The following is a 26,778-nucleotide window of genomic DNA, read 5'->3' on the forward strand; positions in this document are numbered from 1 at the left end:
TAGCGTCCTAACCAAATGAACCAAGTCCAGGTGGTCACACTGTGATTCTGACTGAGATGCAGCTGCAATAAATGTGTCAGATTATCAAAATTTATTCAGCCATACGTTGCAGTTAACAATACCTCTACACTCTTCTACGCACTCTGCCTACAGACAAAATCTGTACTGAGGAAGGATACTGCGCTGGGCTGAATATTTGTTGACATCATCATTGCACGTTCATAGTTTTTTGTTTGTTTGGAGAGACCATCAGTGTAACTGTGTTCTTTTATTTTTTTTAAAAAGTGCTGTTTTATGCATTCATTGTTTCCTTATAGTTGCGATGCTGACAAGAGTCATTGTCTCCATTTAGTTCTTTATACCTTACTTTGTTAAAGGTTTGAGAATTTCTAAAAGCTCCTGCAATTCAAGGAAATTCCTGACAGAAAATGTGTCCAAGGATCACAACTGTTTCCAGATCCAATGCTCAGAGAGAAAAGACCAACAACCTTATCACAGTAACTTAACTGGTTAGAGGCTACACACTCAGGAGCCTGCAGACAGCCAAACTAGCAGAAATTTTAGTAAGAACTTGCTGAATCTACTGAAATTCAATATTTGTAAGTTTACATATAACAAGTGTAGACAAAGCAATACTCAGTTTCATTGTGGAAAAGTGAAGTTTCATTCAGCTGAGCACTCAGCTCCTATAACATGCGGCATTAGCTGAATGTGTTTATCGGGAGTCAGTGTGGTGGTCTTACCTCCGAGGCACCTTGCCGAGAGCCGCTGTCTGAAGGCCACAGGCACCCGTCCTGCACATGGAGACACAAACAAAGAGGAAGGCAAAGGTTCAAAAAGTCCCCGGGTGGGTTGAAGATTGTTGTGTTTGTGCTTCAGTGGGATGCTCAGGTTAGCAACAAAAACAACATATTACTAGAGATGCATAAACAGGACTGGTCCAGAATTTAAGATGAGAAAAATACATGTAAAAGAAAATGTAAAAATGGTGTCATCAGGTAGCCTGTCCAGGTGAGCAGCTCCCAATGTAACAAGAATATGAGTTGACCAAATATATGCCCAGATATCCAGTGCTGGATACTGAGGATGAGCTGGGGCTGGGCTCTAGGGATAAAATGTGTAATGCTTTAGAAGTCTGCAGTCATTACGGTTTGCTGTGTCTGAAAAGGATTTTGATGTGACACCATTAACAAACTTTCTTACTTCACAGCTAAAGAACAAAAAAAGGAGAAGAAAAAGAAGAAAGCATGAATTAAAAAAAACAAACAACAACAACAAAAAACCAAAAAGTAACAACTTAATGAGGACACAAAAGATGAAACAGCGGCACTGAGAAATGCCTGATGGCTTCAAACCCAAAATTCTGCCCTGTTTGAGAGCACAACAAAAGACAGAAGACTCCATTTTAAAAATAGGCAGGATAAAAGCTACAACAAATAAACACAACTGTCAAATAATTGCAGTTTCCCCTTCATCTACACTTGACTGGAGGATCTTTTCTCAGACAGCACAGTCAACAACATTTAGCTGGGGTTTTTTTTTGTTTTGTTTTAGGGGGAGCAACATGAGAAGCATAAACATGCATAAATACTGTTTATTCATGCATCTTTTAGGGGTAAAGGTCATCATTCAGTGGGCTTGTTGCTTTCTGATGTTGCTTTGTACCTCGCTTTGATTGAATAATACACAGCACAGAGTGGCAGGAGGAATCAAAAAGCAGAGCTTATTAGCTGAACACTAATATTCAAATTGTTGGTAACAGTACACCAAAGCTGACAAATCATTAGGCTGAATATGTTTATGGATCCATAATGCATCATGTTTTGAGCCTGAGTCTATTTCAACGCACATAAATAAACTGTGTGTGTGTGCGTGCATGTGTGTTTGTCCCAGAGTGTACATGTCAGTACGGGGGCAGAGCGGCTGCCGTCTAGACGGCGCTGTAGTGAATTAAACATCAAGACCTGACAGAGTCTGGCTCTGAAGAAACCAATTCAGCAAGTTCATCTAACAGACGCGCGCGAAGACGTTACCTCGCTGAAACTGGGACAGAAACTCAGACTGGGATAAAAGGATTCATTTAGCTCAGCACAGCTTTACTGGGAACATACTGGTAAGCTATGTTTGTCCTGCTGCAGAAATACAGAAATGTACTGTCACAATGAGTAGGCAGGGACATTCAGTGAGAACAGATGAACACACATGCGCGCGCACACACAGACACCAGTTTAGATCAAAATGTTACTAGCATGGATGCTGGGAGAACAGTGCCGTCTGAGCCACTCAGTACAAGCAACACAAACAAACAGTCTCTTTTTAGCTCTCCCTTTCTTTCTCTGTTTCTCAAACACCCACCCGCCCACAAACCCACCCACCCACACTGACCTGTTGTAGGGCATGGTCATGCCTGCGGGCCTGGCTCTGCCTCGTTATGAAAGACCAGGTGGAGAGCTTGTAGTGGTTGAGCAGGCAGATGATCACCACCACCATCACAGTCATCACAACGATGATGATGATGATCTGAACAAACTCCAGTTCAGCTGCACAAACACATGGAAAGAGAGGAAGAGGATTAGCATCTAACTTTTAGAGATTAAAGGTACTTTAGCAGTTAATGACTACTCTTAATATCAAGTTATTTAAAAAGGAAAAAAAAAACACATCACGTGGTTTCCAGTCAAATCTGCATCATCTCAAAAACACCCAATACATTTTCTAAGAGCACAAACAGACCGACAGAAATATTTAATTTTGTCCAATAAACACTTTAAAGCAATTCAAATTTAATCACATGTGGGGAAATAAGATTTGAGAATGTTTCACACACATCTTAAAAACTGCCTTCAAGTGAAAATCACATTATGTAGCAGAGATAGTGAACACCTCCAGGATTAGGATATTTGCAGGCCTTTTAAAGTCAGACAGGTTGAAATTTGACTGAACTACTTCAGTTTGAGAATCCTAAGAGTCACATTAATCATTCTTCGTCAAATCTGCACTGTTAAAAAGGCAGATTTAAAGCAAAGTGATAACAGGCCAGTTTCATAACTAAGATCATCTCTGCTGATGGAGATCATGCAAAATGAAGCCTCCAGGACACCCGGTAAGAGGACCAGTGATTTGAACCACGACTGAGCTGCTCTAATGTGTGTTCGCCAGCAGAGAGCAGCACAGGTCAATCTCCAAGTGGCTGAGTATATGTGTGATTTACACAGTATATGAATATGTGTGTGTCTGTCTGAGGAATCTACAGAGAAAAGCTTCAAATCACAAAAAAGATGAGTGTTGAGACAGTGTGTGCCATCTGTCCCAGAACACAGTGGTTCCTTTGTGGAGACACTGAATAACTGTGGTGTTCTGTTCTGTGACACACAGCCACACACACACACACACACACACACACACACACACACACACACACACACACACACACACACACACGAGCATCAGAGCTGATGTGGTATGACCTCCCAGATCAGGGCACCACCGGGAGACACAATGATCGCCGCTTTTCACTTACGTCTGCCTCCCATCTCTTGTTCATTGTATCATGCTCTCTTGCTCGTCTTTGAACCCTGTCTGCATCTCAGCTCACCTGCCATCACTTTCTCCAACTTTCCTCTAACCCTATCCATGCATCCTCCTCTCCCTCGCCTACACGCCTCTTCTTGCAGTCTTTCAACTCTTGTCTTTACCGATCTCTTTGCATTCTTCCCTCACCCACCATCATTCATTCCCTACATTTCCCTCATTCTTTGTCATCTCCTACTTTGGTTCTCTCCCTTCTTTCTCGTCCACCCCGTCTCTGCTCCCTGCCAGCCTCCCTGTCTGCAGTGTGACACTCTTTTGTTGTGTTGTTGGTTTGTTCTGAGTAGGAGTCTTGACCTTGTCCGGTGTTGGCACCCAGTCTGACCTCTGACTCACACGCTTGCTCACTGCTGGACATCCAGTACACTGTGCGTGTGTTCTGTATGAACAATGACACAATGTACGCTCTGCTATTTCAGCCACAATGCCTCAATTCTCAATGCTCCCCCCCCCCCCCCCCCAAAAAAGCTCTGTGCAATCTGAGGAGCACATTACCCATGATGCAACTGGACAGCTTTTGACATGGCAAGGGTAGACCAAGTGAAAAAAAAGTAAGCAGAGTGTTAAAATCCAAAAACAAGAAGAAATGGAAAGTAATCAGTAACAGAATATCTTGTGAATTCTTTGAAATTAAGAGCACAGAAGGAGACAACCAGAAATGAAAGAGAGCTAGTTAAAGCCAACCTATCTCAGGCTTGCCTGCCTAATAATCCTTCGTGGCTTATTTGTCTGCAATATGGTGGGTTAGAGTCAAAGCTGGGCTGAAATGCAAAACCCACCCAAACCTGCCTCTGCTTTACCACAGCAGCCACAGGGCGGGGCAGGAGTGAGAGGAACAAGGCCAACTAGAAAAAACCACAGTGAATGGGGGGTGGGGGTAAGAAAAACTGTGGGAAGGAATGAAACCTAAACCAGCAAAACCAACGAACATTAACCACCAAAGAGCAAAGAGGTGGGTACTGCAACCAACGGTGACAGAGAAGCTCCACAACTTCCCCTCTGAGATGAAAGTGAGGTGGTGAAGTGAGCTCAGATGAATTTAATAGTATAATTCAGCAAATTTACCTCATTAAACAGCCTTCTCAAACTATTTAATTGACAAATACAATAACAATCTTAGTGGAAAATCATGACCCACCCCTCTCACATCAGACATTTGAAACTAAGGTATTAAACTCTTGATCGCAGTGCGAGTCACCTAATATTTAACAGGCAAGAGTAAGGGGAGTGCTGAGAGTCGAGATGAAGGGTCGAAACTGGTGTTTAAAAAAAATCTCCTAGTAACATAACATCATGGAGGAAGCCTGTGGCAAGGAGCGACAATTCAAACCTTACTGCCCATCTCAGCTCGAAGACCTTGTATCATATTATACCAGTACAGCAGGAAACCTGGCCTACTTGTGGTTGTTAGTTTCCAAAAGTCAAATGGGTGGCAGAGCCTTCAGCTGTCAGGTGATCTCATATGGAACCAGCTCCCAGTATTCAAATTCTCCTTTTGGATAAAACCAACTTGTGTACCTCGCTCAGGGAACCTTCTCTGAGGTAGTTCTGCTGGAGGTCTCTGTTAAAAGGGAGTTCTTCCTCCTCACTGTCTTTAAGTGCTTGCTCATACCTCATTCTTGTTGTACCTTGCAATATAAAGCTGCCTGAAACTGGTGCTATATTAATACAGTTCAGTTGTACTGAGCCTTGTTGAAGTGTGGTGAACCCCTGCTTTAAATCATGGGGCAACATGAACATCTGTATCAATTCATTTAACTTCTGTCAAGGTATTTTATTCTAAAGTACAGCTTCATTGTGGTACGAGGTTTCATACCAAGAATATATGTACAAGATTTAATAAAGTTAAGTAAAAAAAACAAAAAACAAAAAAAACAGAAGACACTCCCACTCCCCAGTTTGGGTGCATCAGCTCTCTGTGAAATAAAGCACGGTGTCAGAAAGTTAAGTTGTCGAGCTGCCTGCTTTACTTTGGAGCTTCATCCAGTTACCAGCCTGGGCCTGTGCATTCACCACAGCAGCCACAGGGAGGGGACGGAGGAGGCTTTCAATCAGAGAGAAGCATTCTGGGAAACCAAGTCGACCAGGCCCTCCTGTAAGCCAGCTGGATAAATATCACATACTCTGCCTTCTGCTGTTGTAAAAGCGGCACAAAGCCGACGCCTGACTCAAAGCTGGTGTACTTCTTCTGAAGTGCACAGGCGGGGATGTTTTCACAGCTCAAGTTCATGTTTTTACAGTTCAAGCAAAATAAAAAAGTACAGCGGCTGTAGTTAATGGCCTCTTCTCTAAACGCCAGGGAGGAAGGAAGCCAGAGGAGGAGTTGAGAAGAGAGGAAGGAAGTGCGGGGAGGAGAAAAGACTGGGGGGTGTCCTCTCTGAACCCAGTATCCACCCGAGTTCAGAGGCTCCAAAACAGAGCGTACAGCACAGGCTCGCTCACAGGCCAGAGAACAGTGTGTGCTGGCAGTCTGCATTAACAGCACCAGCCTGATGTTATTACTACAGTAATCCACTTGTCAAAACAATATCAGCCCGGCGTCTGCAAAAACCCTTATTCCTTCAGCAGGATGAATCACTTGCATTACAAGCCAGCCGTCCTGTCGTTTTTTTTCCTGCTGCGGTGACGAGAGAGGCCATCGAGTTTATTCAAATCATGTCAAAGTGACCATGCTGCACAGCACCGAGCTTAACACATCTGTTCGGGCACTGGCTGTTTTTACACAGCACAGCTTTGTCGACAAAAGGGAAACATTAAATAAAAATATAAAAAAACCATACTGTACATACAAGTATACTTTGAGGGTGTTAAAAAAAGTAATTCAAAGCCAATTTTAAAGCAAGAATTCTCACTACCAGAAGGCAAGTAGAGTTTTTTTTAAAAACATGCTTATGGCAGCAAATATAGCACAACTAATCTATATTCTACTGAAAAGGCCTCTCTGTCAAATGCTATAAATGTTAACTACATAAAGCTTAAAACAGTCTTCTTCAGGTTTTTGTTTTTTTTAACTGTAGCCAATTTCATGAGTCAGGAAGTGACTCAGAAGAAGATACAAATCAAGTAGGGCTTACAATAACAATTACGTCTATGAGAGGTCAAAGCTTTATCGTTTACGTTGAAGAACAAATGATTTTTTTTCTTAAAAAAAACAACTTTATTTTAACAGTGAACAGTAATGGGATGATGGGACATGAGGAAGGAGAGAAGGAATGATGTAGTTGGACTTGACATGAACCCAAACATAGAGGATTTCAGTACTTGGCAGATTCTGTGCTACAGGCAAAAAGCCAAACACTAAAAGAGAGGGTAAACAGCTTGGAGAGAGAGAGAGCACACACACACTAACCCAGTGACAGCGCTGTAACCTGTGTGTGTATGCATAGTGGATGGGGAGGGCAGCAGGAGGTCAGACAGTTCAGCTGACCTGTTGGTGAAAGAAGCTGTCAGATGCACAGCAGACAACTGCGCCACTATCAGTGGCCAACACTGCTTTAAGACACACTGTTTGAGAATAGCGATGAATTATGTAAACCCTAACAAGATCAATTCGCTTTATTCCCCCAAAGAAATGGCTGCCCATGTCACAAATCCCTTTGTTTGTTTGTTTGTTTTAAACCACAGTAAAAACATTGCTGCTGATGTGAACAGAGCCTGTTTCGTGCGTCTGTCTCTGTACAGTACACGGGATTAGACCGTTTCAATGCACATGTCTATGTCTATATAATGTGGCCCAACAACAGCGTGTATATACTGCTGATTCACTCCTGCTGGCAGCAAAAGTTAACACTGAGGCGAAAAAAATCACTTGCACGACTAATGAGGGTTTGCGGGCTTACCCTGTTGAGCCTTGAAATGAAAATCAGGCTAATGGCAATCTACAGAGACTGCACACACTCAGATGGGGCCTCTAACATTGTTATTGCTCAATAAAAATAACATTTGAGCTCAGATGACCTTAGATGCTTCCGTGAGAAAAGTGGGCCTGGCTGGTTTCGTTTGCACAAAGGAGTAGTCTTTTGTCCAAAACCATGAGAATGTATTAAGATTTGAAGGTGGATGTATGCTGACGTCAGAGCCCGAGTGTGCAGGAGTGGCTCTCTAGCTGCTTGCTAATAGTTGGGTTGCGGTCACGTGGTTCTGATGACGTGCGGAGGCAGCGCGATTTTTGAGTGGAGGGCGGAAGTAAACATGGAGGACACTGTGGAGAGTCAGGAGAGCAGCTATTGTGCAACTTTAGACCCCGTTTCTCGGGAGAGATATAAACAGATAGTTAAAAAATATATCGGACATGATCCGTATTCTTTGAAAATGTCCGAATACACCACAGAAGTAAAGGATTTGCCTACTATCGAGGCTGTGGATATCACCAACTACTTGGTCCTCCAGACTTCTTACTACACTAGGCAGCAAATGAAAGCTTTCAAGAGTCTGGAGGCGTACAATTTTTTTGTCAGCGGGTGGGTCCACAACCTTGGAACAAAACGTCTCCGTGATGGATACAGTTTGGTGTTTGCAAGGGTGAGTGTTTGTTCTTATATTGCTTTATCTTAAACACGCTAACAGTTAGCGGTAGCGGCTTTAACGTCAACAAACATGCCACATCCTTAGGACTTCGTTAGAGTGACAGTTGTTTGTTTCAAGGTAAACCATTCTCAGCGGTCTAACGAGACACCTCTGAAGACTTGGGTAATTGCAAAGGAGGATGGAGACGTGATTGCAGCTCATTGCAATTGTATGGCAGGGTTAGTAGCCTAATTAAGTAGGATGTTATTGCAATGAGAACACACACATACACACACACACACACATATACGCATAGGGCACTGCTAGCATTTTGCAGGTGTACTTCAGTAGTAGTGGGGAGAGAGTGTTTTCTTTTAGCTAAGAATTCATCAGCTAAGAATTTGTGTGATTGCCTTAGATCCCTCATGACACTCAGATGCATTTTTCAGATAGAGGGTAGAACTATTCAGTCATGTCATCACCTAGATAATGATTTCTCTATAGGCTGTTGAGAAAGAGTTAATGAATAAACATGTTACTTCAAATAAAGTGCCATTGCACATTAGTATTAGTAAGCTATGCATCATCAAAATGTACTGTAAATATTGCATTTCATGTTAAAAAGATTATGTGCTCTATTTCCAGACTATCAGAATCATGCTCGCACATTGGAGCTGTTCTTTTTGCAGTTGAAGCTGGGGTGAAAATGAGAGCGACATGCACATCAGAGCAGTGCAAGTGGCTGATGCCATCTTATGTTAAAAAGGTAAGCCAAAAAGCAAAATGTAGGATAAAGAATGTTATATTGGGACTTCATGTGACAGTAGGATAAAATATCTTCCCCTATACTGCTACCTTGTCGTGGTGGGGAAGCTTGAGTGCCTCAATGACCCTGTAGGCTATACCGGCGGGGGCTTCAAGCTCCTGGTAGATCTAATCAAGCCGGGCAGGTTGCAGGTGAGGGGTCAGACAAAAGGCAGTACTTTAATAAATGAAGAGTTCTATTCCAAAACGCTATAACAGCATTTAAAAGCCATTTCCTTTTTCATGACTAACATAACCATGACTGCAGAACCGTATACTGTATATCACACCCTTCTCATGCATGCCTCAACACCCTAGCACTTGTTTTCTGCGCACACACACACCTGACTGCAGCACTTTATATATTCACATTTCTCATGCATTCCTCAATACTCACAACTCCTCACACCACATTTTCATCAACATGGAACTGCTTACTTTCCACTCCTTTTATACCCAGCACATGGCACCTCCATCCCCACCCAACATACACACACACACTTCACTGCCAACCAACCACTATACCCAGCCTAAAACACACATACTCACTCCACTGCCATCACTGTTCAATTTCGAATATTTTTGGAAACGAATATATAGCGTTTTGGAAAAGAGCTTTTTAAATTTTAATGATCTTCTTTGGCTTAATTTTTCCAGATTCCTGCTTGCCCAGTAACTCTGATTGACTTCTCTTCAGCAAAGTCAAAAAAGCGAAAGCTTGAGTGTTCCATTGATGGCTGCACAAGTACACAAAAGGTTGGGAAATCACTTCCATGCCCAAGAGTGCAGAGAGATTCAGAGACATACTGTAGGTTTTTTGAGAGTTTAAGCAAAAACTGTCCAAGGAGTGCAGCACTGATGTCTAGGGAACCTTACCACAAAGAATTTGTCCCCCAGTCTAGCATGCTTCCTAAAACTGTGCCTGAGTACAGAACACCAGAGACACTGCAGCTCAAGTTCTTAAGACCAACCCCCAGCAACCATCAAAGAGCTTGATCAAGGCCATATGCTATCCAGAGGCATATAGGTTCACCACAGCTGCTACAAGGTATTTAGGGTTTGATGTAGGGTAAGGCAGAGTTAAGATTTGGGGTATGAAACTGTCCATAACTGTAACTAAAAAAGTGTTATGAAGATGGAGGTTAGTTATAGGCTTATACGGCTAGGGTTATACAGGGTAAGAACTAAGTATAGTTTAGGGTAATGGCATATTGTATAATACATCACTTTACTGTTTTACACATCCAATACTAAGTAATAATTTCCTTTTCATGTTTGGCATGTGTACTGTTTATAGTTATGGATGCAAACATGAAGCACAAGCCAGAGGAGCATATGAGAAGCTTATGAGCCAGGAGCATGCAGGCTTCTCATGTATGGACAGCGGTCTCTGGCTGAACCCCAAGTGGCCATACATGGGGTCCTCCCCTGATGGGATAGTCACTTGTGACTGTCATGGAACTGGCATCTGCGAGATTAAGGTATTGACTCTGTTGTAGTCAAGGCCATAGGTGTGACATCTTTCCATAAGAATCAGTGAACTGAGTAAAAATGCAGGAAATACCTTTTCTAATTTCTAATCTATTGTTCAATTAAGATAAGATGAGGCTTTATTGTCTGTGTCAAATAGACATTTGTTTTGGGCAATGAGAGATTATGATAACACAGACCACACCCATCATCTTTGCTTCTTCACTGTTTCATCAGATAAATCTTGATTGTTGTTCTCATCACTGTGATTTTAGTGCCCACACTCTCAGAAAGATGCGGTCAACCTGCGCATGCGTGCTGGGGAGAAGGGCTTCTGCCTCATCAGTGACGGGGATAATGTCACACTGGACCCAACTCATGACTACTATTACCAAATTCAGGCACAGCTTCACATTGCAAATGCAGAGTACTGTGACTTTTTTGTGTGGAACCGCAATGACATATTTGTTGAAAGGATTTTGCCTGACCTTGAGTTTTGGGATGATGCGATTCCTAAAGTTGAGTGTTTTTTTAGAAACAGTATACTCCCAGAAATACTGGGACAGCAAGTTACAAACATACATGTGTAATGTGATAAAAGGACGACAACATAATGACATTTTGAATATTGTTATGACCTGATGGTAGTCATTATGAGTTCTGGCTATTGTATTTGCTCTGACGTAGCATTAGAGCACAAATTGTCATTTAATTTTATTGTACATTTAATTGTGTCATTTAAGTGTTGTGTAACACTACACAATGATTAAATGCTATTGAGGCAGCATAATAATACATTGGTGGTTTATTTACAAGATTAGACTTTTAAACAAATAAACAAAATAGATTGCAATCCATCTCACAGTATAATACTGTACAAACTGCCAGCACAATATGACAGTTGGAGAAAAATATTTCATTTGAAAACATTTACAGACTAATCAGGAGTCAGGACTTAGGTACTACTATTACTCTACCCTGTTCTACTTATCACCAGAGCCAAGCAGCAGATACTGGACACTACTCTTCCTCTCCACCCCCTTCTGTGAGCCGTGACAGTGACAAGACATTTAATTTTTTTTAACTGATTGATTACCACCCACCCCCCTTACTCCAGTGGGACAACAGACTCGGAGAGATTTGATAAGGCACAACAAATTACCCCAATCTTGTCGATCAATGCATGTGTCTCACCTGGCTTTGTGGACATGTTCTCTATTGGCATAGCCCTGCTCTGCAGAATTTGATATTTCCTCCTGACTAAACCTATGACTCGCTCAACATGGATACGCAAATTGGCTATTTTCCTTGTCTCTGCCACTTCATAGGCTGACAGCTGTTTTCTCCCTTTAGTGAATGCCGGTGTCTGTAGTGAAGCACAGTAAAACCCCACATTATCGCCAATATTGAACCCACGATCTGCAAGGACAATATCTCCAGGTAACAAGTTCTTTAGGAGGCCACTCTCTATTGTGATCTGCTTATCGCTAACTCTCCCTCCCCAGGCAGAAGATATGTAAGTGACGTAGCCTTGGGGGGCAACACCAATCAAAAATTTTACAGTGTGATGGTGCTTGTAGTTGGACCAAGTTTGAGCTTGTGCAAGAAGATTAGATGGTCTCTCAATAAAGACTTCAAAGCAATCAACAATCACAGCCACTTTACATCCAAATGCCTGTCTGAAACTCAGTGGCATCGTAGCTTGAAGAACATGTCGCTCTGGCCACTCAATTAGGAACTCTAACCTTTTATGAAGTATGTCAATTACTTTATGCCAAACTCTAGAAGCAGTGGACAGAGAAATATTGAACCTGAAAGCTAAATCTTTCAGGGGCAGATTTAGTCTCAGCCTCAGCAAAACTAGTATGAATTGTTCAAATTTGGACAACAAAGACATAGGTCCCGAGGTGATATAGGGCTCGCACAGTTCAAAAATCTGAATTAAAACTAAGAAGTTGGGGAGCCCTGTGTAGAACTTTGTCTTGTCTTCATTTTTTTCAAAAGCCTCCTGGCTGAACTGTGTGTCCAGAGCCTTGCTCCGAAGATCAACCAGCTCTGCTGTGTTCTGTCTCAAAACATCCTCCATCTTCTCGATGTCATCCATCGTCAGCTCTGTCTGGCATCCAGCATCCGCACAGCCTGCAATATAACAGTGGGGGAGCATAATCAGCATAATAGAGGCAACCTCAATTTTTACTCATTTTCACTGTAGGAGTTTTTTAGTGGGCTATTAGAATCTGGTGTAATGTGTTTAATTCACTATGTTAATTTAATGTAATTATTTTTTTTAATCAACAAAAAAACATGTTGCGTCTAAACAAAAAATATATTTATATGTTTCTCACCACAGAAACCTTACATTACGGATATCTTTACTTATCTGTGAAAGGAGACTGTCTGGAATCTGGCAATATAAGAACCATAGCAGTGTACAAAAACCTGTGGTGTGTGCCTGACGGTAATAAGTGCCACTTTTTCTTTTTTTCTGAATAAAATGGTATGGATTTACTCTGTGATTAAAAAATCACAAACATGTAATATGTAACTTGGACCATAATCATTACAGATAATGGCATCTTTTTCTCTTTGACATGATTCTTGTTTGTTTTACATCTCAGCACAATATCTTACCTGGATAAGTGAATGTCTCATTCAAACTGAAGTCTTCTGGTTGTGGATTCTCAGCTGGAAGCTGCAGTTCGGGGTTCTCCACTGTCACTAGGCTCAAATCCGGGCTCTCAGCCGTCTGTTGCATATCCAAAATCGCCTCTGCACATCGATGCTGTTCTGCCTTAAGCTTCATTCTTTTCTCTCGTTTGAGAACTGATTCCGATCTGGGTTTTCGTTCGTAGCCGAGATTGACCGTCGGAGCCCAGTCCTCCGACTCTTTGTCATCCAAAGCACTTGGGCAGCCTATAGTCCCAATCAAGTCAATATTAGACTACTAACTTAAAAGCACTAAGTAAACGAGAATTTAACGACAACCTAATGCTAATAAGTTCGTTTGCAAACATAACATTACCTCTGACGAAGTGGTCGCTGCAGACACGGGCATTGGCAGACTCTGCTCCTCCCGACTGTAAACGTAAATTTAAAATCCATTTTTTCCTACGTTTTTCGGTTAGAATTTTCCATTTTTCTCCTCTTCGTTGGGCTATTTTTGGTACCCTAAAATACCGTTTATCAGTTTCTCTGGTCGACCTACTGGAGCATCCATAAACACAACAGGACATAGGCATTTTGCGTACTGTCTGTCTGTGATTTTGCGCTTATCTTTTTCACTTCCGACCGCCAGTCAAATTTCGCGCTTTACGTCGACGTCACGTCTACGTCAAATGAAACCTAGCTATTTAGAGTAGTAGAGCAACTCCCAGCAGCAGAGAAAACTGCTTTTCTTTCTCATATAGCAGAGAGCTTCAGCTGCCATATGTCCTACCCTTGCAGCCAAGCGCTTTATGGAACGCACAAGAAAACGCAGCCTGGGGAGCCGACGGGACAGAAGACAACAGAGGGAAATGACATCAGGACCTCTGTCGATAAACTAGGTTTGTGAGGAAATCAAACTTGAGCAAAATGTGGAGGAAGTCTGCAAGTTCTTAACACACGCTAAGCTCATCAAGACCCTGCAGCTGGCTCATTTCCTCTGCAGTCATTTCCTGTTTCCTGCTGAACCCCAGATTTCAGTCGTGAAAAGAAAAATAAAATGAACGGTCTCACAGTTGCACCTGGCAATCAAAACTGCACTTGACTGTGAAACGCTGCGCAGCATTCTAAATGACTGCCTGCAGAAGTGCTGTGTCATTGTGCTGGTCCCAAATCCCAGTGTAGGCAAGCTGTGGGTTCTCATGTCTGGGCTGACAAGTGTGTATATCCGTAAACGCGGAATGTGCGCTGTAACACACATGTGAAAGTGGAAAACAGGAGGAGATAAAAGTAAGACAGACAGACAGAGAGAGAGAGAGAAAAAAAAATGAAAGGACGCTCTCTATTCTAGTCTTTCTCCTGCTGCCCAGTTAGAGGCCTGCTGAGTTCACAGCCTGCTGCCCACCACATTGGGCCCACACACACACACACACACACAGTTCTCCTTCGACACACACAAGCCAGTCTTCTGCCACTGCCGTTGCTATGGTAACCCTTGGGCACGGTGCCGTGATCAACAAGGCCCGGAGCTTCTGGGGCGCCATGGCAGCGACCTGGCTGGCACACACACACACACACACACACACACACACACACTGTGCAACAGAGACGGATAGAATGAGACAAGGAGGGAGAGGAAGCAAGTGCTCGCGCACCCCTTTGCCTCCCCTGGGAGATGTGCACGGTAACGTCTAGACGGCTGGCATCCGCCTGGCAGCAAGAGTCCACCACAGTAGGAGTGTGTATGTGTGTGTGTGATAAAGCATGAAGCAGATATCAGCCTAGTTACAGCCCCCCACTACAATCTGTCTCTCCATGGAAATAAATGAACTAGTTTAGTGCTGCTTAACCCCGAGGAGAGGGGGGCCTGTTGTGTGTGTGTGTGTGTGTGTGCGCGCGCGCTTGTGGATACTTTAGCCCATTAGACGGGTATCTAGGAGTCAGAAAAAGAGATGGAGACAGTGAGGAAAGGGAAAGGAGAGAAGGAAGTGTGTGTTGGAGAAGGAGGGAGATACAAAAAGAGAGGCAGGGGTGTCAGACTTGCTATGTGGACTGAGGGCAACAAGAGAACAAACAATTACAGCTCTGTCTCTTTTCTCCACTTCATCTTTCCTCCATCTCCCTCTATCTTTTTTCCTCTTTATCTGACCTACCCTTCTTCTCTTGAACGTACAGCGCGGGGGAATTCAGACAACTCGTCTATGCTGCAGCGCTCAGACTAAATAGGATTACAAAGCAGGAAGCGTCCAACCTGTCCACAGTTACAGTATACACTCGAAGAACCGTCATGTTGGCTTGGAAAAGAAACAGTACGAGTTATGAAACAGGACTGATCTAAAATCTACTTTATTTAAAGGCGAAAAGTAAGACACTACTCTTACCTCCACAAATGATGGCCAAATACAAAAATAACAGAAATATGAGAAACGTCTTTCTCAGTTCCATGTAAGTCAAACTTTATCTTTATAGCTGAATCTCTGCAGAAATCATGGTGACATGAAGTGAAGGGGAACTCTTTGCGTTAACGTATGCATATACGTTAACATCCTTCCTTAAATTGCTTTGCTTATTAGCCATCATAACATTCAAAGACAAACACAAAGACATAATGATAAATGCATTTTCAATGTAACTTTTCAAAAACTTTCAAAGTCACACACACACACACACACACACACACACACACACACACACGCACGCACACGCACACGCACACACCTCTTGCCTCCTACCATCAACTCATTTCCATCCTGTGTGCACCCACATAACTTTCTTATTTTGTGTCACAGCTAAATGTTCCTTGAAGACGGCCCAAGTCTGATTATTGCTGATGCAGGCCAATGAGACCTGATGCTGAGGCAGCAATAAATCTCTACTTTAGTTCCAGAAAAGGACCAGCGTAGCCATATCATCTCTATCTGCATGAATATAACATGAACAAAGATAGGGGGGGAAGAGGGGGGGGAAGAGGGGCTCTGGGATAACATATCATGAATATTACAACATAGTCTAATATTATCAATATTCCAACGCTGTAATATTCATGAATGGCAGTAAAGCAGAGAAGAGGCCCGTGTTAAAGAATTCATCCGTTTGCTGAAATGTCACTTTGCACAAGCTTGCCTGCAGTCCGAGCTGGCCTGCATTCTCTCAGGTGCGTGTCTGCATGTGTGTACATTATCATAACCAGACAGACAGGATAGCGTCTAGACACCTTCAACCCCCACCCCTGTGTCATAAAGCCAGACTTGCCTTGACTCTCAGAGTGATTGAACCAGACTGCAGGGTTAATGTCAGGATTTAAGTGAGTGTGTGCAACTGTGAGTCTGTGTGTATTGACTGAGGTCAGCTGGGATCAGCGTGAGTAGATGTGGGGCGAGCAAATGAAAATACATTCTAAATAGAACAGAAATGCTCGCGTGAATTGTATGTGTGTGTGTTACTAGACCTGTGGGGAACCAAACTCTGTTCACACAGTCACATGGTTGGGTGGTCCTCCATGAAGACTCGGGTATAAACACTTGAGTTCAGCTCTTTGCTTGTCTCGCACTGAGAGATCATTATTGTAATTACAGCAATTGCTTTAAAAGAAAGACAGCCTTCTTTAAAATGAAGAAGTGGGAAGGCCATTCTATTCTTTTTGAGCATGCTTGTTGCAGGCATGTTGTTAACAAATGACCAAAAGACAGACAGTGAAAGCAATTTGGCTGAGCATGCAACAACAGGGTGGAAACAAAGCCCTGCAAGCACCCTCACCTAGCCAAAGGCACAAGTGATCGAAGCACTGTGATAACAGTGAAGGATATGGTTACAGTGAGGCTCATAGTGGTTCACCAAGCAGGGTTAACCAACAGGCCGTAACAACCTAGAGCATACAAGAAGGCTGTGGTAATGTCCTTCAACCTCGAAGCGGAGTTTTGACAGTCACTGGCAATGAAGGCCGCTGTTAGCCTCATCGCCATAAAACATACACGCCATTGTGGTCACACAGTCAGAGGAAACACACTAGTGGGCTGTTGTGACACTAATATTAGAGAAAAAAAATTGGACAACAGGACAGACAATTACACATATGACCCAAGGACAAACTGGCAAACAGACAGCTGTGGTACTGATATGATGTACCATTCTTTCACAGATCCTATTGAAACAATAACAGGCTGGACCAATAAACCATGAAAAGCTGCAAACTACTAAACTCTACGTACTGTGGGGGATCATTGAAGAGTGACATATCCTCTGTGGCACAGAGAACAAACAAACAAAAAAAGCAGATTCAAATACACCGAGGAGCTACACTGGGAGTCGACACCTTCCTTTAAAGCCATGAATTAGTACACAAACATACAGATAGACTTTTTAAATCCTTTTTAAATGTGAGCTGAAAAGTGTGGAGTACAAAGGAAGCTGCCTTCGTCCATTACTGTTACTTGCCTTAAATAAGGCCAAGATTTCTACGTATGCAGATGACTCAACACTATATGTCAGAATTTAAAAAGAATGAAAGAGTTTTGAATTTGGGGCTGCAATCATCAAATAACTGTGTAAGGACCAATAATTTGGTCCAAATACAAACTGCATAATATTTGGTCCAATTAGAAAGAATTTACTTTTAAAGCTATACATAAATGGCATGCTTCACAATTCCACAAGAACTGATATCATCTCATCTCAAATCCAGTTCCACGTGAAGCTTCTGGATGTCAGAAATACTCACCAATTCACTAAATATGTATTAACCCAATGAAGTTATATAGTAGGGAGGAACTAATAAGCTTGGGGGTGAGAACCAGAAAAAAACAAAACAAACAACAACAATAAAAAAAACGCAGGGAAGTCTACAAGTATCACCAGGAATACTGTGAGCTGGAATGTTTTCACTGGATTTGTCGACAAGAAGAATATAAACTGTTGAAGCACTAAACTGAAAACAACTCAAAGCTCAAAAAATAAAAATGCTAGTCTCAACATAAATGGAGAGTTGACACACACACACACACACACACTGACTCTTATTAGCCAAAGGCAGCTCAGCCAGCCATCCAGACACATAGATCTTTGTCAACTTAGCAGGGGGGTTATGAAAATTATTCTGCAGTGTTCGTTTCTCTGCAGGTCAACATCACAGGTTGGCTGAAGCTAAAGGCGAGAAAAGGTAAAAATCATTCTCAGGTCTGGGTGAACTGAACAAGGGAGAGAAAAAAGAAGAAGAACAAGAAAGTACTAGTAAATAGCTGGGAGAGTGGAACAGAGGCAGGGAGAGAATTGGAGAAAGATAAAGACAAAATAAGACAGAGATTGGACACAGAGAGGAGAAGGGAGCGGAGGGAGCAGAGAGGACAGACAAGACCAGAGGAAGTGACAGAGGTGCGGGGAGAATACGGTAAAGATGGGCAGATGTTAAAGGGAGACAAACAACAAAGCATGGCGTCTCTGAGACTGAACAACAAAACAGCGGAGTGGTGGAAAAAAACAGAACGAGATGGGAGAGGGGTGGAGGAGGAAGAAACGAGTGGGCTTTCATCAGTCTGTCTGTGCGTGCGTCCTGGCACGTGTTCATATGAAAAAACAGACATCTCCTCCTGCTACCACACAGGGGAGGTAGATATAATGTCTAACTTTTGAGTATGGGTAGCAGACACCTCCCAGACACAGGCTCCAAACTCTGTGGCTGCTGTGATCAGCCAAAAGGAGACGGCAGGGGATGCTGTGGGTGGAACTCAGGAAGCCCTGGGAGACATGGGGAACATCTAGACTGCAGTTGCATTGTCTGCTGGGGCTACACAAACACACGGGGTCCAAATGGTACGTGCAGAATGATTGTGTAATGCACATGGTTGTACCTCAAAAGGAACCTTTCAACACTACATGGTCAGATCTATATGGACAACTCATCATCACACCCATTAGGTATCAATGCAGATGCCGTTCCAAAAACAACATGCTGCCGTAACACGCTACACTTCTGTTTTCAGACTTCCCCACCAGACTGCAGAACGTGACTTCTAGGATTGGCTTCTAGGATTTGACTCTGAACATATCTCCATTTTATACCAAAGAAAGCTGGTAAAGTCACAGTTCTGTGCAGGCTAGTTTAGTTCTCCATGGTTAACTAGGTAAACTATTCCCTTAGGGTCCCAATTTTCTCTTTCGACATGTCAAATGTTCTAGAAGTTCTTGCCATAAAGACAAAAAATAAATATGGTTGCATCAAAGGAATATTTTCACCCATGTGCTTTTCCTTATTGCCTATCATATTGACGCTGTTACAATGACAGTGTAACAGTGTTACCCTCCTCTAAGCTTTATGAGGTCTGCAAAAGAACAAAACCTCTGGACCAAAATGTTAGAATTCAGCCAGCTCCAAATGCTCCTTTTTTCTATTCTTTGATCAGTATGATGTCATAATGTGGGGCTATCCGTATCAGGGTCATCTCATGGAAGAAAAAAAAAGCTCTGAGCACAGGGAACATAATTTCTCTTGGTTGCAGGAGGCAGCGGATCAAGAGAAAGTTGCCTTAAAGTTGAAACTGCTTGTTTCTGACAGCAGATGAGCTGCCAACCATGTCACAAAACATCACCACACTGCATGTTTAATGTGACAGACTGCGTCTCAGACTAGAATCAAACCAGCAAACTTACTTGCCAAGCAAAAGTGTTAACCACTACAGTATGAAGGTCCCTACATGTTCTACTTGGTCAAAGTAATACCTGAAATTGCTAAAGTAACTTTGAGGAACACAAGATGCAAAAATGTGCAAATATCAGGATTTGTTTTTCCTCTGTGTCCATTCAATATGTGAATTTTTGGTTGGAGGAAAAAAAACAAACAACAGAAGACAATGCCGCTTTTTTGCTGTTAACGTATGTTATCACATACTTTAGTCCACAATCACTGGGATTTCTTGAACTTTTTCCAGTTCTCACACTCTTTACTTATCTACAATCAAAATTTCAACTGAAATGAATTAAGAAATCTTCCTACTTGAAACCAGGTGGAAAACTAAACAGAAAAAAAATGATTTCAAACACTGATAAGTAACCATTGTGAGAACCTATTTCACACCTCACCAAGAGAACCACATACTTTAAAAAGAAAGAGAAACAAAACCTGAGTAGACCTGCTAGAATGTGAATTAAAACAAGGACCATCTTCAAAAGACAAACAGCCTCCTCCTCTCATGTGTAATTACACCCCGTCTGTTTGTAATAACTCAGTTTAATCTGCACCGTCCCCCCCACACGTCCGCCTGCAAATCATAACTGGTTTCCATTTTGGAAAAAGATGGCTTCTCAACACCAGCATATGCTTGCGTGGCATTTTATTCTGCTATGACTCACTGTCATACTGGCTGTCTCTCTGCTGAGATGGACTGTCTCTCTCACTCTCTATTTTTGTTTCTCCTCTCTCTCTCATTATGTCTGTCTCTTCTCTTCTTTCCGTCACCCTCCTCTTACACTCCTCAAGCCTGTATTTACCCATGTGTTCCTGTCCTCTTTTAATCCGTCTATGCTTTCCTTTTCATCACTTATCGCTCTCCTCCTCTTCTGTCTCTTTCAGCCTCCTCTCTGTATCCCACCTCTTCCCAGTCTATTCTCTCTCTCTATCTATATATACACTTTTGTCATCATTTCTGCCTCCCTCTCTCGTATCCCACCTCCTCTATGTGTCCTACCTTCCCTCCCACTTTTTCCTCCTTTCCCACTCCCTCCGACTCACAGATGAAGGGGTGTAAACATGTCTTCCACATGCGGTCTCATTGTGCCAAGCCAACAGAGCAAAACAACCACGCTTAAGTTGCTCAATAGGCTTCCCCATATGACTAGCGCCTCCTCCCTCCTTTGCTCCTATTTCTTTTCTTCACCCCCCCTTGGATTGAGATGCTTAACAACCATGAAGCAATGCCTAGCAGGCAGGATTAGGCAGGAGCGATAGACGGAAAAGAGGAAGGAAGAGAGAGTTAGAGACCAGAAAGAAAGATAAAGTCGGTGAAAGTGAGACAGGAATAACGAGAAGTGAGAGACAGAGGGAAGTGAAGGGGGTGGGAGGGGGATATGAGGTGGAAAAAAAAAAAGCAAGATTAATGAAAGTTTCGGGTGGAAAAAAAAGTCGTATCAAAAAAAAGTTTTTTTTCCACCCTCACTGGAACACTTGCCCATGACCGCAGGGTGAACTTCGGTGCGGTGCTGAGCAACAGCTGCCGACAACAGAGGAAACTACAAAAAAAGAAAAGATGCTGCAGAAGAAGTAGAGGCAGGGAGGCTGGCGTAGCGCATTGTAGGGAGAGTGCAGCGTAGACCCATTCTCTAGCTAATGGTGGTGGTGGTTTGGAGATGGGCACGATGTTTTAGTCTTGTTGTGGGGGGAATTTGGGTATAAATAGACCCAAGGCTACAGGGGTAGGGGTGAGATGGGGAAGGTGGGGAGAACGAAGCGATTCAAACAGAGGGGAAGATAGTTATGTGTGGAGAGCAGCTCGTGTCTTGCTAAAAGGAAATAAAACAGCGGTCCTCTGGGCAAAAGACCAAGCCAAGATGCTGCAGCGTTATAGTGCAGCCATACCTCAGTGGCTCGCAGCTTCACTTTACTCACATCGGAGAAGGAACGGCAAGAAGTTAAAGGCTCACTTCATCACACACCGAGCGTTTCTTCTTCAGTCATGTGTTTATACACCACTCTGTTTTTAATCATCTATTAATCTCTGGCTCTCTTTCACAGCATGTCTGTGACCTGTCTTCCTCCCCTCACCCCCAACCAGTCACGGCACATGGCCACCCGTACCCGAGCCTCGTTCCGTCTGAGGTTTCTTCCTGTTGAAACTGAGTTTTTCCTTCCCACAGTCGCCAAAGTGCTTGCTCCTAGGGGGTCATATGATTGTTCGGTTTTTCTCTGTATCCATTATTGTAGGATCTACTGTACAATATAAAGCGCCTTGAGGTGACTGTTGTTGTGATTTGGCGCTATATAAATAAAACTGAATTGAATTATAGAGGGTGGTATGATTATTGGGGTTTCTCTGCATTACTGTGGGGTCTTGTTGTTGTGATTTGGTATTATATAAATAAAAATGATTTACGAAAAGTCTCAGAGATGGACACTTTCAAAACTGGACATATTTTGGGTTGGGGGAAGACAGCCGATTCCATTTTGGATATGGGTTTTAACGTCCGTATAAGCTAACAAATATATGGTGTAGAACACATTCACATTTTTAGCTCACACGGTCATCTTTGTTGTTAAAATAAAGATTCCCTGCAGGACACCATACGGACAAGAGTCATACTATCAGTCTCAATCGTGATGCATCCCGTTTGTGACAGCGGGACCTGTGATCATGACTGGAAAGTTTGTCTTTGTAGTTGAACAGGACCAACAACATGGCCACAAACTCACTGTCAGTGAAAGCAGACGATCATTCAATTTAACTGAACCTCTTGAACCATTGTGGAGACCTCATGGTTCAATAGATGTCAGCCAGACTCATGCAGTTTGTGATTATACATTTCTGTCTGCGGTGATAAGGAACAATAGCTTACTGACAAACTGGAAATCTCTATCCATATTTGACAAGCAAATATGGACCCAAATACAGGTAAGAAGTGTACAGAATCACTGCGATCTCTGGTAGATGTAATGGTATAGAGTACAACAGATCATTGTGCATTGTGTGATTCATCACACATTAGTAAAACTTAGACAACTAACTTTAACTTTATTCAATCCACAGGTTCTATACTGGACTCGGCAGCTTACGTGCGTACGTTGGTGGGGCAGGTTGTAAACTATTTGCCCCTCCATGAGCTAAAGTGCTCCCAATGGCATCCTGCCTGGCAGCTCCACCACCAGAGTGTGTTTTTGTGGACAGTTTAATAAGACACACATTGTAAAGTGCACAGTTGAATATACAAGTGCAGACCATTTACCATTTTAATATTAAGACAGCATTCTTTCTAAAGCAAAACAGTTTGAATCTAACTGCCTCCTTGTGTGTGTTTTCATGTGTGGCTCTACTGATGAGAGAATGGATTGATTCAGCTGAGGTCAGGCATACCAAATGGAATAAAGTGCTCCTCTCGTGTGCTTTATGAAATAAAATTCACTTTCTAGAGTCAATACAGAACACAGCAGAGCAATACAGACTCGGCAACCCCCCCGCCCCCACCCCATCTCTTTTTCGTCTTCTTCCCTCTTTTCACTTCTGTCTTGCGTTCTCCTTTCTTTCCTCCCACCCACACCACCCTCTTTTCTCTCTCTCTTCTTTCTCTGTGCTGAAGCACCACTTGGGGAGTTCAGCTCAAGGCGAATATTGGAAAATGAAAAGAAGCTCCTGACTCGTCGAGGTAAAACTCTTTTGGGCGACACAAAGACTGAGTGTAACCAAAGATACCAACAACTTAGCAACTCCCACTCACAAGACACACTTTTATATCTTTGTGTAACCTTTCAGCACTGCTTATGGTAGTGGCTTTCCCTGGGTGGGGGGCAAAAGTCAGATGGAGATTGCTATGACGTTCTGCATCGCCCAAGTCTTTGGACAGCTTTGAGGTTTCCAAGTACAGTCTTGTTTCTTTTTAGAATCTGCAGTATACTCCAGATAAAAACTGGGAGAAAATAATCTATCGCCGGATGGAGATGCAGTATGACTATGTATGACAAAGAAAACTGCTGAGAGGGCATGCCTGCCTAAGGACTAACACGCATATAGACACACTCTTTACTCCAGCACAGACATTCAACCACACTAGCAGACATTTTCTCTAGCAACAGTCCAATGCTCACATATTAATGGGGGGGATACAGTCCCACCCACCAGCTCACACACACATACAGACGCAATTCATCATGGGAAGCAAGTTTCTTATGAAGAACCATAAACTCTTCCCATTAGGATTCTTATCTTGTGAAAATATAATAGCTGTAAATGAGCAGCCTGAGGTGCTCAAACTGGTCGGGGACTACGGGTTTATGGAAAGAATCGTTATTACAGCTACAAAAGCACCGAGTCTTCCCACCAGTTTAAGACATTAGAAGGTGTAGCTTTGAAGGATCTCGTTTAAAAGACAAAAGAAACGAGTCTCGTGATAATGGGGAGAATTCTTGCCAGGTATCCTTTATGAATCCTTGCCCGGTGCAGACCTTGGTGTAGGTGATCAGCCAGGTTAATCTGGCAGACAGATGGGGTGGGCTGTAGGGAAAGCAGGGGCCATGTACTGCGATAGTGCTGGGACGGCGCTGGGCTGGGCCAAGCCGGATGCTGTGACTATGACCTATATTAATAATTCACACACACAGGATTTCCATGCTGCACAGAGCAGGATCCCTAATCATCGTTAGCACGTCTAGCCAGGAGACACGTTAGCTTCCAGTTATATGCCAAGAATGAAAAAGAGAGAAAGTGTGCCACGTGTCTAAATTAAACCTATAACCTCCACCTACAGGGAATTCAAAGGAATAGATTTGTGTGGTCAGTGTGCAAAATTCAAAACGTGAACACAAATGGCCCCTTAAAATCCGAGTGTAATACTTTCAGTTGGTCTACATGATATATTTATCTTCTTGGCTGATCTATTATTTCCATGACAACCGGTTTCAGCATGAACACCAACTAGTTATTTTCACATCAGTTTAAGTTTGATAGGAGCATCTTTATAAATCAGCACTGGAGATAATGCTCACAAATGCCTGTTCTGTCAGTGGAAGGGCTTTGATATTAATAGGTAAGGTGTGGGCACTCGTGGAGCTGTGTGTTCCAGCACAGAGGTCTATTCAACACCTGGTCTGCATAGCGTGTTCCTCTGTATTTTTCCTGCTCTTCCCTATCTGTCGTTAATAAAAATTAAAAAAATCAAACAAACAAAAACAAAAACACAACAAGTCTTTCTTAAAGCTCAAACAGGAATTTGCAGGGGACTATTTTCAAGGCAAATTCATCTACATTTGGAGTTCCAGCGTGCATTTCATGCAGTGCGAGTGTATGCAGGAATAAATGATCCGCCCCTTTCCTCGAGGAAAACCAAAATACATCCTATATGTCTACATAAGCTTGCAGGCTAGACTGCAAATGGAAACAGATGATGCTGCTAAGAAAACTTAGTTATCAAGACAATGGCAGTCGAAAACACTTTGCATGACAAGCATCAGATACATCTGGGACCTCCAGCGAGCCTGCACGGAGGGAGGGGAGGAAATGATGAAGAGAGAGAGGGAGAGAAACTGAGAAATGCTGTGTTATGGCTGGGGGTTGGGAGTCAGAGAGGTATGGCAGGCCAGACTAGACACTCTCCATCTCCCTCTGACCCCCTGTCTGAGTCTGTGGCTGTGTTAGCCAGTGAGCAAGTGTCCCCCCGCCCTCTCCCCAGCCACACAATAGAACAGGCCCTGTGCCTGATTGGGGTCAGCTGGTGGCTGCCGAGGGGGAGAAGCAGAGGAGGAGGAGGCGGGGGTGCTAGGTATCAGACACCGCTGTCTGACTTGTGTGTCTGGACTGAGAGAAAAGGGACCAAAAATCAGACAGCCCTCTGAATCGCTAATGAAGAGCAGAGGAGCACAGAAGCAGTGAGGGAGGAGAGGAGGACGCAGAGAAGGATCTGGGCAACCAGAGGCTTCTTTTTTTTGTCTCCCACACACATCCTGTACCACTTAACTCCCGGCTGGGAGGTTAAACTGGGTTAAAATGTTAAAAAATAAAAAATGAAGTGAAACACCCCACAGACATCACTTGCGCAAAAGAGATTCTTGAGTTGTAAGAAAGTACAGCTGTGTGATCTGTGGATCTATCATGGACCATCAAGTTAATACCAACTACTAACATACATACAGAAAAAGGAACAGTCACATTTACGTAACTACAGAGATTTTTCTATCCCTTTCTTTCTTCTCCATTTCATCTTTTGTTTCCCAGTCTTCCATAATCTTTAGAATTTCCTGTGATAAGGTCAGATCCATGGGCCTTATTAGGGCACAGCCAGTGGCCCAGCTGGCACAGGCTGTGGATTTACCCCCAGGCAGATCAGTGGGATACGTTACAGACAGCGAAGCTGAGGGCGAACAAGAGTGTTTGAGAGTACGCCCAAGACTTCTCTGAACACGCTGGTCACGAATATGTCTCAATAACAGGAATCTGTAGTTACTGGCACATACTAGCAACAGTGTCAACAAAAACCAAAAACCACCCACCCCCCCCAACACAAACACAAAAAAAAACAACAACATGTGATTTAGAGGCTTATTAAAAGAAATAATGGGTCATTTAAAAATGAGATCATAAAACAACATCGACCATCACAGGGATAATGGTCAACATGGGTGCACACAGAACTCTAACTGCACTAACTGCCTCTCTGTTCCTCCAAGAACCTTATAAAAATAATACAATCTTTTAAAATAAGATAATAATGGATTAACTGAAAAACAGTCAGGACACCTCCTGGCGTTCTTCACATTGTGGCTAAACAGAGGTATATGTTGCACTGAGCCAAACCCCGGTGGTGCTAAACAACATGCTGCAACACTCGCCAATTACTACATATGACAACTGTTGTATTCAGGCAATTAAAAGCAAAAAAAAAAAAAAGACCTACTTATGGTCACAGAAGGAGCCCCTTCACTCACACAATCAGTGTCTTGCTGCGGTAGAAAATGTCAACTTTTGGGTGTGTGAGTACACAGGCGTGTTAGATGTCCCTCTAAAACCAAAATATACCTATTGTACTGAAATCTATATGGATGTCAAATTCCCTGCCAAAACAATGCGAATGCTGACACCT

General features: G+C 42.9%; 2 protein-coding genes across 5 annotated transcripts in view; one reads left to right on the forward strand and one right to left on the reverse strand.

Moving 5' to 3' along the window:
* The window catches only part of LOC146658477 (low-density lipoprotein receptor class A domain-containing protein 4-like), a 295,140-nt gene that overhangs the window by 7,767 nt on the left and 260,595 nt on the right, over positions 1–26,778 (reverse strand). For 2 of the 4 annotated variants that reach the window (XM_085422095.1, XM_085422096.1), the window contains 2 exons: positions 2,386–2,540; positions 744–794 (listed from right to left, as the gene is read on the reverse strand). In XM_085422095.1, the coding sequence (XP_085278221.1) occupies positions 744–794; positions 2,386–2,540 (206 nt within the window). Of the gene's footprint in view, positions 1–743; positions 795–2,385; positions 2,541–11,026; positions 12,508–12,999; positions 13,282–13,390; positions 23,128–26,778 lie in introns of those variants that run through there. The other 2 variants (XM_085422097.1, XM_085422094.1) reach the window with 2 other exon arrangements.
* On the forward strand, positions 9,501–11,163 carry LOC146658478 (uncharacterized). Its single transcript, XM_085422098.1, has 3 exons — positions 9,501–9,654; positions 10,196–10,379; positions 10,644–11,163. Exons 1-3 carry the CDS (start codon positions 9,632–9,634, stop codon positions 10,956–10,958), a joined length of 522 nt encoding a protein of 173 aa, XP_085278224.1. The 5' UTR covers positions 9,501–9,631; the 3' UTR covers positions 10,959–11,163.

The sequence above is a fragment of the Rhamphochromis longiceps genome, linkage group LG11 (genome assembly GCF_057381845.1).
Source record: "Rhamphochromis longiceps isolate RC_006_pf linkage group LG11, R_longiceps_female_GT1.1, whole genome shotgun sequence".
NCBI lineage: Eukaryota > Metazoa > Chordata > Actinopteri > Cichliformes > Cichlidae > Rhamphochromis > Rhamphochromis longiceps.